The 15,177-nt window shown below is 40.8% G+C and overlaps 3 protein-coding genes across 13 annotated transcripts; 2 read left to right on the forward strand and 1 right to left on the reverse strand.

The window, feature by feature from the left end:
- Positions 1 to 29: 29 nt before the first annotated feature.
- Hmgcr (HMG coenzyme A reductase) lies at positions 30 to 9,902 on the forward strand. Of its 3 annotated transcripts, none has more exons than XM_065310141.1 (12): positions 30 to 413; positions 5,986 to 6,175; positions 6,243 to 6,357; positions 6,657 to 6,744; positions 6,814 to 7,004; positions 7,071 to 7,177; positions 7,260 to 7,411; positions 7,579 to 7,683; positions 7,739 to 8,279; positions 8,385 to 8,626; positions 8,690 to 8,974; positions 9,034 to 9,902. In XM_065310141.1, the coding sequence occupies exons 2-12, from the start codon at positions 6,008 to 6,010 to the stop codon at positions 9,614 to 9,616; spliced, it is 2,577 nt and encodes an 858-aa protein (XP_065166213.1). In that variant the 5' UTR covers positions 30 to 413; positions 5,986 to 6,007; the 3' UTR covers positions 9,617 to 9,902. The 3 variants fall into 3 exon arrangements, with proteins under 3 accessions (XP_065166213.1, XP_065166215.1, XP_065166214.1); XM_065310143.1 differs by lacking the exon at positions 30 to 413 and adding an exon at positions 3,064 to 3,219; XM_065310142.1 differs by lacking the exon at positions 30 to 413 and adding an exon at positions 5,807 to 5,909.
- On the reverse strand, positions 9,894 to 12,704 carry scramb1 (scramblase 1). 9 transcript variants are annotated; one of them, XM_065310149.1, is made up of 8 exons: positions 12,559 to 12,704; positions 12,285 to 12,379; positions 12,177 to 12,212; positions 11,803 to 12,093; positions 11,153 to 11,263; positions 10,880 to 11,097; positions 10,499 to 10,825; positions 10,147 to 10,403 (listed from the first exon to the last, which is right to left on the reverse strand). In XM_065310149.1, exons 3-8 carry the CDS (start codon positions 12,196 to 12,198, stop codon positions 10,365 to 10,367), a joined length of 1,008 nt encoding a protein of 335 aa, XP_065166221.1. In that variant the 5' UTR covers positions 12,199 to 12,212; positions 12,285 to 12,379; positions 12,559 to 12,704; the 3' UTR covers positions 10,147 to 10,364. The 9 variants fall into 9 exon arrangements, with proteins under 9 accessions (XP_065166219.1, XP_065166221.1, XP_065166216.1 ...); XM_065310144.1 differs by having other exon boundaries at positions 12,144 to 12,212; XM_065310150.1 differs by having other exon boundaries at positions 12,452 to 12,676.
- Positions 12,705 to 12,887: 183 nt separating this feature from the next.
- Positions 12,888 to 14,960, forward strand: Rap2l (Ras-associated protein 2-like). Its single transcript, XM_065310153.1, has one exon. It carries the CDS (start codon positions 13,167 to 13,169, stop codon positions 13,710 to 13,712), a length of 546 nt encoding a protein of 181 aa, XP_065166225.1. The 5' UTR covers positions 12,888 to 13,166; the 3' UTR covers positions 13,713 to 14,960.
- The last annotated feature ends 217 nt before the right edge of the window (positions 14,961 to 15,177 follow it).

A 15,177-nucleotide genomic window follows, 5' to 3' on the forward strand; every position in this document is an offset into this window, starting at 1 on the left:
CAATTCGTATTATCACTTCCTTAGGTGTACAACAGATAATGCTACGTGCTGTTGCACGTAGTCATCTGGTTGGTCATGGCGTAACAACCCTGTACCAAAGATGGGCCGTGCATTGCTGTGATTTTTGTACAAATAATCTTTTTTAAACATATAATGCTAAGTTTAAATGTATTCCACGACGCGGCCAGCTAATCGACTCAAGCGTTATCTTATCCAAAGACACACGGGTACCAAGTTTAAGCATAAGCCACTTAGTTACGATTACAACCAACCTCAAACAACACGCAACTACCTAACTATCTAACGAATTATATAAATTTAATTACTATTGCTAATCTGTGATTATAAAACAAGAAGTGGGAGTTTCCCCACGGAGAATGCAAGCCGAGAATAAAGTGTAACAAGAAAAAAAAGTAAGTTGCATGAATATATGGATATAACCTTAAAATCAATATGTGCATGATTATGCTTTAGTCAATTTTATTCTTTTGATATTATATTTGTGTGTATTTTAATTATTGTTATCTAGAAAAATGAATCATTACAATGTGATTGTTAACCTCCAATGGTAAAATGTGTGAAATTTTTAATACGCGTTATGATTTTTTGTAATTTACAAGTTTTGAACCTTCGAATCTTGGCTTAAAGTGTGACTTAAGTATGACCTCTATCGTTAAGCATGTAAAATTCATCCAGAATGATGATATAACAAGTTGGCAATTGCAATATATTGTAATATTGTAATTTTTTTTGAAATCTGATGCAATGCGCTTATTATTTTAGGCAATAGAAGATTTTATTAATATTAAATAACATCTAATGGCATTAACTAACTTAAAATTTTTAAAATTCACCACGAAACGCGCATGTGATACAATCGAAATTACGAAAATGTTCAAATGTTAATCGAGCGCGTAGATTTTCTCATATAATCAAAATGCTCGCGCTTGGCTTGTGCATTTCGTGGCGTAAAAAATCTCGTTTTCATTCATGTGTTACGTAAACACACTTCACCGCTGTGGTTTGCGACGCACGAGGAAGTCTACATCGTCATGTCGGTCACTGGGTCTGCTCAGAATGTGCGCCAAAAGTGTGACAATTTCAAATGTTCGAATGTGCGCTGCCTATGCTTTCGTAATACCAATGGTATTTTGCTTTACTTCGGTTCGGTAGTGGACGAAAGAATACTGGAAATTAGGTTTTACATTCCAAGAGTGGAAAACAATACATTACATATATTGGAGCACGCGAGGTAATACATGGTTTTCTACTCTAGGTATGTAAAGTAGGGATGAGTTCAATACCGGTATTTTTTTTTAAATAAATAATATAATTATTTGATTAGGAATGTTTTTAATTTTCTAAGTTTTCTCATCTGTTTTTTGATATTGCAATGGAAATACCGGTATACCGGTATATTTCGATTTAAAAAAATTAATTGATGAAGAATATTTTTCATTTTGGAAGTTTTCTCATTTGTTTTTCGATATTTCAATGAAAATACCGGTATACCGGTATATTTGAATATTGAAAAATACCGGTATTTTTTATGTTTGCTCATTTGTTTTTCGATATTGCAATGGAAATACCGGTATACCGGTATATTTGGATTACAAGAAAACCGGTATATGATCAGAAAAAGGCGAAAAATAATATTTTACATACCAAGAGTAGAAAACAATACATTACAGCAGTGTTTTCCACTCTTGGTGTGTAAAGCAATATTTCAGGTTAAGTTTTTGTTCAAAAACAAAAAATGATGTGTGATATAAATTGCAATCATCCCATGCTGAGTATCTCGATACAAATCAAACGATTATAAATGTACCTAGGTATAATACCAGCAATTATTCGAATTAATTGCGATAGAAGTAGGCCTAGGTCGGCGGGATTGTTGGATCTGTAATAAAATATGATTAGTTTTTGCGTTTTGCTGCTGCGGTGTGTTTGCGTGTGCATTCTCTCATTATATTCGTTCATGAAAATAACCAACCACGTCTGCAGCGGCGTTTAATCGCCACGAGAGAAGAAAAACTAGTAAAAGCCGCGCGCATTTATTAACAAACAAAAATAATGTGTATATAAATATATATGATCTGTCGTTAAATCATTACTGGCAATTTACGGACGTATTAATCTTTCGCAACTTTTTTAGTCTTGAAATGTGATGATGAGTGCGTTGAAAACACATGCAGAATAATTACTTTTACTTTCTTTTAATGTAGTTATTAGTTGATTGAGAAGATGAATTTATTATATTTTGTGTAGGTATTTATCCGTACCAGCGCACTGTATCTATATACACCTGATTTCTGATTTCACTTTTAATTTCGTTTTCATTTTCACTCGCCGCACGAAAGTTTAAAACGTCGAAGCCAACACGCGTTGCGATTGCGAATTCGATTTTAATTACATCAAGAATTCGTCTATTGTTTGCGACATTTGGATTCGAAACAATTTTTGCAATTTGTGGGCCGTGACATAATGTTTTTAGAATTTTTTTTATTTTTTCTATTTTATGTCCTCTAATGGTCATTAGCACGGTGTTAATTTTCAAATGTCTTTCGAGGTTAGAATCCGATGAAATATTTGTTTTTGTGTGACGAAAAAAGCCGAATCGCAATTACTTTTTCGATTTCACAATCAGCTGCCACTCGGAATGCATGTGGCGAACACAATCAAATTCGAAATCTGATTTTCCATTAGCCTATAGCTAAGCCAACTTAACTTAAGAGTTGTTCTTTGTTTTAAGTGTCGCGCAATTGCAGTACCAACCTCATTACGCCACTAAAACAAAGAATGTGTCAACATTTGTACAAATCCGAATCCAATTTTGCTCATTTTTTGAAATAAATGACTTAACTTAAGTCAAGTATTATTTGCTGATGCTTCTGTTGACACTCCTACACTGGTAGTTTATGGATATTGAATTACCATGAGCTGGGGACCATCGGGGACCACCCTGGTCAATGTGTGGAGGTAGTAGGCATTCACCTGCCGCACCATGCCTCCACTCTCACAACACTCTGGTGTTGTAGTGTCATCGCGAGCACCAGAGTAGGCGAACGTCGCGTTCAGTCTTCGTCGAGCGTCGCGGTCTCGGTCACGTTCGCGTTGTGCGCCCCGAAGAACTCGAAATAACTCAAAACCACGACATTTGGATTTCAGTGAATCGATCTACTAAATCTACGTGGTGTATCTGCTTCTGGTGTCACATTGGTAAGTGACTTAAGTTAAGTCAATAACGAAAGTATGCAACTTATTTTTTTTTTTGTTTCGCGAATGTTGATACTTTTTTTACGCAATCGTTGCGGTTATTTTTGTAAAATAACTTTCACGCTCTCAGCACAATAAAATGCGGCGTGTCATGCGATGATCGATTTTCGAAATCGTCGCTACGAAATTCTACTGAACTGCGCATGTGCAATAGCATTAAATTGTTTTATTTCGACGTCTGCGGTGTTATTTTCGGATCGCCGACTGCGTTTAGCCTGTAAACGTATAAATTTCATTCATTACTGTACTTAAGTCAAGTTAGTTAAGTCAAGTATGCGCAAGCAGATTTAAGCAACGCGAATTTAACGAAAATTTCTTAAATTTTAGTTCAGAGGTTAGAATTTTAAATCTGCGCCATAAATTAGACGACTTTTACTAATATGCATAATACGCTTGGGTTACTTAACCTCCATATGAGATTACCATATTACCATAACGTAAATAAATATTATAAAAGAGAGAAATCGAACGAAGGCGCAGCGCGCGAGCCGTGGAGATGTGACTCGGATCGGTTTTTCGCTCGTTTCATTCTCTTCTTCGCTTCACCCAGCGCAGAATGTGGTGGTGTCGCATGTGTGCGTATTTAATTAATACCTGCGCACCGTGCGATACGCCAAGCGCAAAAATTCGTGCGTTTCTAGGTCAAATTGTATAACGCCTTAAAGAATTGTGTCGCTGGACAGCAAGTAAAGAGTTAATTAATCGCTTTGGATTTTTACTTTTCATTGTGTGTGATTGTTAATTGATATGTACTTAAGTTATTTTAAAATGCGCACATATGTTTTCACTCAATTCAATTCAAGCACATTTCAAGTGATTTTAAAAATAGTTGAGGGGTGATATAAAATCGCTTGAAACTAGGTTATAAACTAAACTGAAAATTTAGCGTATAAATCAGAAAGTAGCGTGAATAAATAAACATTTCGTTTAATTTTTAATTGCTTATGTTATACTAGAGTAATTTTAACGAAATAAATCAAGTTCAAGGCTTAAGTTAAGCTGTGTGACTTAAATATTAAAAATTATTGGCGAAGGTAGCGTTTATTGGTGTATTTATTTAATTAAATAATAATTCTAATGCATTACGTCGAAAATACACTCTAATGACGCTCATTAGTTGCTAGTCGAAGTTATAGTGATTAATATCTATGGCTGCAATTTAAAATTCAGATGCAAGGTGAATATTCGCTTCGCTGCTCACGATAGACACTTATTTATTACACGCGGAGAATATAATTGATTTACACAATAAGATAATTTATTAAAACAGAAAGTTGCTGTAGAAATTCATTAAGAAACTGGCTTGTTTTGAGCGTTTAGTGATGAGTATTTTACGTGTCGAAATATAATTTGCATACGAAGACAGAAAATAACAGTAATAATGTCTTGCGTAAAACTTTAATTCACAAAAAATTACTCTGAAGGTCACCGCGGGCATTAATTGCCTACTTAACGTATAAATTTTTTTCTTCGTGCGCTGAAGTGACTTAAGTCATTTTTTATAGAATTTTTGATGCAAGTGCATTGGATTAATGGATTTTTCGTTGTTTTTTAAATTTGAAAGCACTTATAGTATTAGTATTTTAATGGTAAACAGAGATTACACACATCTCGATATCCTCGATGCCCCGAGGCTCTCAAGGTTGGCTGCTTTCTCTTGTCCGGACACTGCCCTTATTCATTCATCATTCAGTTTGTGGTCCACATATTTCCAACGTCTCTTAAATAACACTTACATCAGATATTTACAAATATTCAAAAGAGAATGTCGAGATGTGTAGCCATAGCTATATATTACTTAAAGTTAAAGTCAAGTGCGCACTGCGCACACGCATCATCCTTACCGGATGGTTATTGGAATTGAACTTCTTGGTGTCCACATGTGTGTGTGAAATGTGTTCTTGCATTCATGGCGTGCTGTGTTCGATGCCTCGCAACGATAAAACGAAATTCATGGCGAACGGTAAAAACTTTCTACTTCGTGCTAAGCGCACACCACCTTGGTCGTCGTCGTGTAGAAGCTAGAGTGGATTTCGGGTTGATTAGAATGATTAATTTTCGTGGCGACGTGCGCGGCGGAAATGAGTGAAAACTGAACACAGACGATATTTTAAATTGTGTGACGTGTGTAACAGAATAAATATTTGAGATTTTAATATTTATATTGCCTCATTACCTAAATAGAAAAATTTTTCTGCGTTTTAGCGAATTTTTGCGTTGTAATTGGAGAATTCTCAGTGTTGATAGTCGCAACATTGACCGAAGAAGTTCTACGCGAGTATACAGTGACTAGTGAAAGCTCTTAATGTAATAATTTCGCTCTTTGTGCAATTTCACTTTCAATTCAGTTGCGCTTGTTGCGTTTCCAGCGTCTCGCACGTGCCGCACCGCACATGGCGTGCGGTTTTGCAAACTACTTGCGTTTATGAAACGAATTACATCTAATTGCTCATTGTTATCAAACTAGATACTAAAATGTAATTATTTTTAATTTTTGAGGATTATAGCAATAATTTTCGCGTGGCATTTCACGATTTCTGACTTTTATTTGTCATAAAATCTAAACTCGCAACATTTTCGCTAACCTTAACATTGCATCGCAATGAAAATGCTAAATTGCTCGTAAATCACCTGTAATTATATACTCTTGCAAATATTCACATGCACATTCACTTCCGGTTTGTTTCACAGAGATGTTCTTTGTTGCAGCATTGTAAGGTCGCTGATTATAATGTCGGCGCGCGTCTTCTGGGCACACGGCGAGTTCTGCGCGACGCATCCATGGGAGGTGATCGTCGCGACGCTGACGCTCACCGCCTGCATGCTCACCATGGACCAGCAGCATCATGCGCCGCCTCCGAAACCACCGATTATTCACTGTATCGGTTGTCTCAACGAGGTATGACTAATCATATCCGCACAGAAGATAAATATTTATTCAAATTGTTGTTCTTTGGTTTTTCCAGGCGGAGAATAATGCCGCTGACGTAATTCTTATGACGATCATCCGCTGTCTGGCTGTGCTGTACAGTTACTACCAGTTTTGTAATCTGCAGAAACTCGGGTGCAAATATATTTTAGGTAAGACCACGCAGCGAAAGTGTAGTGAAAATGAATCAAGGTTGGAATCTGTCATACGCGCACCAAACTTGATACAGAGAAAGTGCGTTTTTTATTGTTTACTCACTACAGGTTTGCCTGCGCTCACTTTAAACATTCATTGCTATCAGATAAACAATTTAGTGTTATGTCATAACACCACTGGTTGCGTTATGACCTCTGTACCGCCGCCATCTTGCGTTTTATGCGTTATAAATAAATTCGGATTTTCCTGCATAGTATCCGCAGGCTTTCAAACGATAATAAATATTTAATTTCAGGAATCGCCGGTTTATTCACGGTGTGTTCCAGCTTCGTGTTTACATCGACGGTGCTAAATTTTCTGCGTATAGACGTATCGGATCTAAAGTGAGTCTCTGTTTGTGTTTATTCGATTTTTCTCGAAAGTTTACCATTTTGTGTGGTTATGTGTTTCAGGGACGCTTTGTTTTTCTTTTTGCTGGTCGTAGATTTATCCAAAGCGGCGATTCTGGCTGAATTAGCTCTGAGTGCGTCTAATCAGGACGAAGTTAAGATGAATATCGCGCGGGGAATGTCCCTCTTGGGACCAACCATCACCCTGGATACAATTGTGGAAACTCTAGTCATAGGAGTAGGCACTCTCTCAGGTATAGAAATTTATTATTAAATTAAAGAAAAATATGTTAATGTTAATAATATTTTGTGTTTTGAAGGTGTTCATAGATTAGAAATGCTTTCCTGCTTCGCCTGCCTCTCGGTGATAGTCAACTACTTGGTCTTTATGACCTTCTACCCCGCGTGCCTCTCGCTCATCCTGGAAGTACGTCATCAATGGCCGCATGCGCGTCCCAAAATAACTTCGGCGCGATTCCACCTAATTTGCTCGTGATTTTCTTTTCCAGTTATCGCGCATCGCGAACATCTACGGCAATCGGGACATTCCCAGTTCGCTCATCTCGCGCGCCTTGAAGGAAGACATCCAGAAGTCGAATCCGGTCGTGCAGCGCGTCAAGCTGATCATGTCCGTTGGGCTTATGCTGGTGCATGCACACAGGTAACACATTATCTTGCGTTTGCATCATGTCAAGACCTCAATGGTCTCCGCACATCCGCTTTATTGTTGTGCGCGCGCGTATTGTGTCGAAAATAATACAATTGTTGTGCTCGTAAAAATATTATTATAAGTTACGAGGTTTGAGAATTTCTGGTGGTACTTTGTAGTTACTGGCCGCTGCGTGAAGGTGAAGATAATATTGCGCCACTTACGGAACAACGCATGCCGCTTAACCGAACCGACGATACTGCTCTCCATGGATCCATTATGAGGTAAAAAATTGTTTTATTAAACAAATCATGCATGATTTATATATTTTGTGTTTAGATGGATCACCGTACGACTTGATCACGTCGGAATTCTAATCCTGCTGGCGGCCCTAGCCGTAAAGTTCATCTTCTTTGAGAACAAAGAAAACTTAGAGCAACGAGCCCGCATGGCGGGCCGACCTTTCGTCACCCAGCAACTGCCGGGTGTGCCTGCTTTCCTAAAGACACACGATGTCGATGAAGGTTTTGTAGACAAAGAAGTACAAACCGATGATTTAGTTGTAGCTAAACCAGACAACGATGACCCATCTTCCTCTACTGAGGAAAATGCCTGCAGTATTGACGAAGTTCCAGCGAAACCTATGAGGTCCCTAGCTGAATGTAAAGAGATTTATCACAGGCAATGCAGCGCGCGTGATCTCACCGACGATGAGATTATTCTGCTCGTGAAAAACAACGTTATTCAAGCTTATCTTCTCGAACGGGCCATTCTGGACCCCGTGAGAGGTGTGGGCATTCGACGTAAAATCATTGGTGCCAAAGGCGACATTACGCAAGCCATCGCCGACCTGCCGTACAAAAACTACGATTACCAGAAGGTGGGCCGAAAGTTTCACTTTACATTTTACATAGCAATGGTTTCGAAACATCATGGTAACCGAATCGAACGTGGCCTGCATTTACATTTTAATTTATGTCTGTAGGTTATGGGCGCTTGTTGTGAGAATGTGATTGGTTACATGCCGGTCCCCGTGGGCGTGGCAGGTCCTTTACTTTTGGATGAGAAAGAATTCTATGTTCCCATGGCGACCACGGAAGGATGTTTAGTGGCCAGTACCAATCGAGGATGCCGGGCGTTATCCGGATGTGGGATTACAAGCAGGATTATTGCTGATGGCATGACGAGAGCGCCAGTTGTTAGATTTTCAAATGTGGCACGTGCTAGGTAATATTTTATTGATTTTTTTAGTAATTGTTGGTTGTATTTAATCTTTTGTTGTTTTAATAGTGATGCTGTAAAATGGTTGCAATCTCCACAGAACTATGAGAGTTTAAAGAAGCGTTTCGACTCAAGCAGTCGTTTTGCACGTTTAAACAGTATCCATTCACGTATTTTTGGACGATTAGTGTACATCCGGTTTGCGGCGACCACTGGAGACGCCATGGGAATGAACATGATTTCAAAGGGTACTGAGGAGACTCTGCAAATGATGAAAAAACACTTTCCTGATATGGAGATAATCAGTCTCAGTGGAAATTTCTGCACGGATAAAAAACCATCAGCAGTCAATTGGTAATTTTTACATTTGTGAATTTTAATTTAATAATTCTAACATATTTTCTGGTTTATAGGATTGAGGGGCGTGGCAAATACGCAATTAGTGAAGCAATCGTCCCCAAAGACGTCGTGGAAAAAGTCCTCAAAACAACAGTGGATAAAATGATCGAAGCGAATATAGCTAAAAATCTGGTAGGCTCGGCTGCCGCCGGAAGTATTGGTGGGTTCAACGCGCATGCAGCTAATATCATCACCGCTATCTACATCGCTACCGGACAGGATCCGGCGCAGAACGTAGGAAGTAGTAATTGTATGACACTAATGGAAAAGGGCGGACCAACACTTGAGGATTTGTACATCTCCTGCACAATGCCCTCGATAGAAGTGGGCACATTAGGTGGCGGCACGGTGCTGTCCCCACAGGCGGCATGTTTAGACATGTTGCACGTAAAAGGTTGTAATGTAGACGTGCCAGGTGCACATGCGAATCAATTAGCGCGGATTGTTTGTGGCACTGTACTCGCTGGCGAATTGTCATTAATGGCGGCGTTGACCGCTGGGCATCTGGTAAAGAGCCATCTCAGACACAATCGATCGTCGACGTCAGTTAGTCAGGAGAGCGTCGAAAAGACGGAATGCGTACCGGAGCGGACGTAGACTGTGGCATAAATCTTAACTACGATAGATATTTATTTAAAGTGCGATGGTGTATATATTACTAATCTGTTACCAGTGGTCTTTGTTTTCTAATTCTAGGTATTTTACTATCTTTCTATACAAAAACATAATGTGAAATTGATTATGCGCGGTAGATGTATTTCCATGATGGCGGACTTTGTACGCATGCAGATTATGTGCTGAAATGGCGACGATACAAACGATTCACACTAAGAAATGATTTATTATATGAAAAAAATTATGAATATAAACGAAGTGGATTAAAGCAGTTTATTTCATGACAAGACGCAAGTTATCGATAAACATTGTTAAAAATTCACGACAAAAATATGGTAAGCTCTTTGGTAAAACACTTACTTATACAAACCTGTGCGTTCAGTTTTCGATTGTAGAGACTTTGTATAGATTTATTCCCCGCCTGAATTTTCAAAGAACATATAATCCTAAAAATCATCAATTTTTCGTTATAAAAAGTACGAAAAGTTTAAAGTGCTGGCAAGCGGGAAGCATATAATAAACTGAGATTTATTTAAAATAGATACCAAATCGTGCGCAAACGACTTGGAGCGTAAGCAAGCCCACATGTTTAAAATAGCTGCGTACAACTCGATAAAAAAAAAACGATCATATACATAAATATAAATAGGGATAACAATTGTAACAGATTCAAGGCCATTGTTCGCACACTCGTGCTACACACACACTTAGCAGAAGAAGAGGAAGGCACTTAATGTTGTTCCCTGACTTTCTCAAAGAACATAGCGTCCTGAAAAAAGCAATAACGTGTAACAACATCGTGACATTGTCTAAATCACAACACAACAGTGACGAGGGTGTTATACATGCGTTGGGTTTACTTACAATCAGGAAGCATGCGCCTAGCATGACAGCCTTCATGCGCACGTCAAGGTCCATCGGGAAGTTGATACCGAAGTAGTCGGTGTCAGTGAACATCTCGCGTACCAACCCAGACCACTGCTTGGAGATCTTGCCCACCTGCGTCTGGCCATCGCCTGTCATGATTTTGAACTCCACATCACCGCAGATACTCATCGTGCAGAGTGGACCTTCGATACGTAGAACAGTATCACCGCTAGCGTTTTTAATCGCGAATGTGGGGCAGAATATACTCCACTCCTGCTCGACCGTGCCGAGGATTGTCCCAGGCGGTGAGGATACCTCCATACTCTGGTAGGTAAAGTAGGGTTAGGTTATATTTAGGCTTAAGTAAGGTTAGTTTACCTGTAGACAGCATGGGAAGCAGCATGAATCGCACGCTAGAGGGCGATGCAAGTGCAGAACCTGGTTGCGATAGTTGTCCATGATGACCATCTCGAATGGTCTTAGTGGGCCGCAGCAGTTTCGCGTGAGGCAGTCGTTATCCTCAGCTGCATAGTATACTTTTTGGCCTAGGCTATTCTTAATCGTATATTTATTGTTCGTTTCGAATCCGGTCAATGCTATATTAGAAAATTTTCAGATAAAAATAATTTGCGCAATATTACGTTGTCTTACCTTCAAGTAGTTCTACTTTTTGATGGACCAACAACTGGTCAATCATAGTAAGGTATTCCAATCCTGGTGGGCAATTGGCTGCTGGTCCTTGCGGCATATGCATCCAACCACCTTTGAAGAAAACAAAAAAAGTTATTTTCCCGTTTTCCTTGGAAACATTTCCACTGTTTGCTACAACCTTTGCTCCTCCTCGGATAAGAACTTTTTATAGCCGCGTTTTTTCGCGGATTTCCTGCACTTGAAGACGCGTCTCAGTTTACAACACACATTGCGCTTGATAACCCTCCAATCAATATCCATATTATTAGAACGAAATGAATCGACTGACCGCTGCACGGATGCACGAACGTCGTTAACAATATTCATTGTTAACGCAATCGTTGTCAACAACCGAATATCTCAAGCTTATGAACCGTTCTCTTGTTGACACAAGTTAGGCGACGCGCAAACAATTCCCATTATCACGATTATTATCAAATTATGTCCGTGGATCAGTCTCCAGCGAGCGCGTACTTTAACCCCTCCACGGAGGCAAACAACATTAACAACCGTTTAAGACTGGTTAAAGTAGAGTGAAAAGTTCCAGTGTGCTATCAGTGCAACAACAACATGCATACAGTGTAATGTAATGTTATCTAGTGTTGACTTACTATTAGGTGGTGCTCCTTGGCCCACAGGTTGATTGACAACAGGTGGGTAACCTGGTGGAGGATAACCCATATCCCCACCGGGTGGCCCTGGCGGAGGATAGCCCATATCTCCACCGGGAGGCCCTGGTGGAGGATATCCGTACCCTGGTCCCTGAGGTGGTGGATAACCACCTCCGGGCGGGTATGGTCCCTGGGGAGGGCCATAACCACCTTGCCCAGGTGACGGGTAGTTACCAGGTGGGGCAGGTGGATACCCAGGTCCTACGCCTTGTGGGGGCGCTGGCGGGAAGTCTACAATAACATAATTACCAATAGTTTTTGATTTATTTCTTTATACATACTGCCACTATTATACTGGTTAGGATATTGGTTACCTTGTGGAGGTGGATACGACATATCTGCGCTCGATACTAAAAATATATGCCGATATTTCGACTATTGCACAACTTTTTAACTAGTTTATTTCACGATTTGGGTTTTACCTGTTAGATTCAATTGATAGCCACGTGAGTTATTCCATCGCTACTCAGTGATGATTAGATCGAATTATAGCGTCACAGCGTGCAAACACGATAATCTACGTAGATAAAGTGAATTATTAACAGGGTGTTGAAGTACCTCAAGTACCGTAGATCATAAAGGGACTGACAGTGGAGTTGTTATTGACTCATTCACAAGATTAAACTGTATACTGAATAAATATGACTCGATCGAACAATCGGTTTGCGGGCTGATGTCATTATAGCTTTTACATACAGCAAATTGAAGTGGAAACGTTCGTGTAATCAAGGCACGCCTAGTTTCGCTGGTTGTGTTTATAAATATACACGCTTTGAACATAAATATCATCACGTTCCCAGCACTCACACAAAGAAGCAGTTCTAAGTATCAGACAGCCGCCATTTTATTTGAATGGGTCCTACATGAGTTGCCAGAATGAAATGTAAGATGGCGACCGTAGTCCGTTGACGAGGGAGTGACTTGAATGCACTACCTGCTCGTAGATGACTTTGTTTCGCGCCGATGTTGAACGAAGCGATGACGGAGGGGACCGATGCGGGTCCCCTCCATGAATATCGAGTGAATTCCAGCAGGCCCCTCGTGGCAATAGCACCTCCACACGCAAAACACTCCGAGATCGCCTACGGACTAAGATGGCGACGTGATTGTGACTTGTGACTGGGTTGGAAATGGCTTTCGCGCATCGCCTTTTAACGAACGCTTTACCGCTCCGGTTTCCGAATGCCTCGATAGTGCCCCGCAGTGTCCAAGAGGATTAAAACCCGTCGGGGGCCGTATCGAAACTCGTGTGCTCGGAGTGCTCGCGCAAACGCAGGCAGCGCCATCGGGAAGCAGCAGCAAAGATGCGTGAGTTCAAAGTAGTGGTGCTCGGCTCGGGTGGGGTTGGGAAGAGTGCGTTGACGGTGCAATTTGTGTCGGGTTGCTTCATGGAGAAGTACGACCCGACGATAGAGGACTTTTATCGCAAGGAGATCGAAGTGGATAACTCGCCGTGCGTGTTGGAGATCCTCGACACCGCCGGCACGGAGCAATTTGCCAGCATGCGCGACCTCTACATCAAGAACGGGCAGGGCTTCGTCGTCGTCTACAGCCTCACCAACCACCAGACCTTCCAGGATATCAAACAGATGAAGGACCTGATTACGCGCGTCAAGGGCAACGAACGCGTGCCCATTCTGCTCGTCGCCAACAAGGTCGACCTGGAGCACCAGCGCGAGGTGCCGCACCCGGAGGGCAACTCGCTGGCGACGCAGTGGAGTTGTCCGTTCATCGAGGCCAGCGCCAAGAACAAGACCAACGTCAACGAGGTGTTTGCCGAGATTGTACGCGAAATGAACTTTAGCCCCGAAAAGGAGAAGAAGAGCTATTGCTGCTGCACGCTGCTCTAATACTCGCCTCCTCTTTTTCTCTCTCACCACCACCACCAACCCACCCATCGCCAACAACAACAACAACAACAACCACTCTCTCGCTCTGCCGCGGCTAGACCTAGACTCTTCTTCTTGTAATTGGGAACAATGATGTGTGTGTGTGTTGTGGAACTATGGTCATGTATGTCGCGTGCCCACAAAACCGTGTCCGTGTGCATCCCTCGAATTCGGGCCTTTGGAGAAGACGTATATTTTTATATGGGATTCAAATTTGAAGAAAAACGCAAAAATTCGATGATATTGTAAACGTATTTTATTTACACGATTTTCTACGAGTCGACAACTCGCATTCATATCTACTACTACTACCAATAATGAGAACTTTTATGATGATAGTGCCTCAAGAGAAAACGATGATTGAATTGATTGTAACTGTAATATAATGTAAACACTTGCACACGCATACACACACTGAAAAAATGAAAAGAAAAAGGAGTCGCGTCGGCCTAAATTCCAACATCCAAGATGATTACATGGATTCCAGTTTTTTATTCAGTCAATTTTTTATACGCAACAGACGCGCAAAAAGAGTTTGCAGACCGGGGGAGAGTTGTACGCATTTACGCACGCGAGACGCCGTCGCCGCCGCCGCCCCTTCAATCTCTCCATCATCGACAGCATCGTCATCATCATCCCCCACCACCACCACCGACCATATTCGGCCTCTGCCATGTGGATATCACATTTATTGAATAGTGTAATATTATGATAAATCGCTCATGTATGTATATATTTTAATATAGGTCTTATAACTAATCATTTTACGAAGAGATCTGTGTTTTGTACGAAAACTTATTTGCTGGAGCGGACTGACAACACGGTATTCCACACTGAGACACACACACACACAGGTGTCGTGGAATGCAGGCAGAAATTAATAAGATTAATAATTAGTAGATAAATAATAAAAAAAAGTAAATAAATCTATGGGAGTCACACACACACACAGGTGTGACACGTGGACGTTTTAAGAATGAATGAATGTGTGTGCGTGCGTGCAGTTTTGTTTCTTATCAGCGTCGACAACTCACGTTTGAAGCGTTCGTTTCTCTAGTTTGTTTGTTTGTTCGCAAATGTATTTTGTATACCACACCAGACTTATATATTTCTGATTGTTAGCGTGCGTGTTCTGAGAGCCAAAAAGGATTTGTGATATATACGTATTGTAATAAAAACAAAAAACATTTTAAGTGGATTTGAGCAGTAGTCGGCGTGTCATTATTTTCGTCGTCCCGATTGCGTGGTGTGTGTGTATTTTGCTTGGGATAATTAGCGGCCGTAAGGTAAGTGCGCACGTGACGCCTAATATCGCCGCTCTTGATTGGGATTTAATTCGTCGGACACAAAAGAGTGCGTAGCGCAAAAAAACGAACGGGGTTTGCGGCTTGCTGCCCATCGTCTAACGGCGGTTTCGTTTCAATTC

The sequence above is a fragment of the Atheta coriaria genome, unplaced genomic scaffold, assembly GCF_025399875.1.
Source record: "Atheta coriaria isolate IRGN ID8LTWV9N9 unplaced genomic scaffold, Caltech_Dcor_3.1 hic_scaffold_8_pilon, whole genome shotgun sequence".
In the NCBI taxonomy this organism is placed as follows: domain Eukaryota; kingdom Metazoa; phylum Arthropoda; class Insecta; order Coleoptera; family Staphylinidae; genus Dalotia; species Dalotia coriaria.

Bases quoted from the DNA above. Each gene is read 5' to 3' on its own strand.
- scramb1 (XM_065310144.1), bottom strand. From the start codon at position 12,198: ATGTCGTATCCACCTCCACAAGGTAACCAATATCCTAACCAGTATAAT. The intron at 11,264-11,802 runs GTAAGTCAACAC...TTTTCTTCAAAG, and splicing joins CCAAGGAGCACCACCTAATA to GTGGTTGGATGCATATGCCG. The intron at 10,826-10,879 runs GTAAACTAACCT...TTTACCTACCAG, and splicing joins GCTTCCCATGCTGTCTACAG to AGTATGGAGGTATCCTCACC.
- Rap2l (XM_065310153.1), top strand. From the start codon at position 13,167: ATGCGTGAGTTCAAAGTAGTGGTGCTCGGCTCGGGTGGGGTTGGGAAG.
- Hmgcr (XM_065310141.1), top strand. From the start codon at position 6,008: ATGTCGGCGCGCGTCTTCTGGGCACACGGCGAGTTCTGCGCGACGCAT. The intron at 6,176-6,242 runs GTATGACTAATC...TGGTTTTTCCAG, and splicing joins GTATCGGTTGTCTCAACGAG to GCGGAGAATAATGCCGCTGA. The intron at 7,005-7,070 runs GTATAGAAATTT...TGTGTTTTGAAG, and splicing joins AGGAGTAGGCACTCTCTCAG to GTGTTCATAGATTAGAAATG.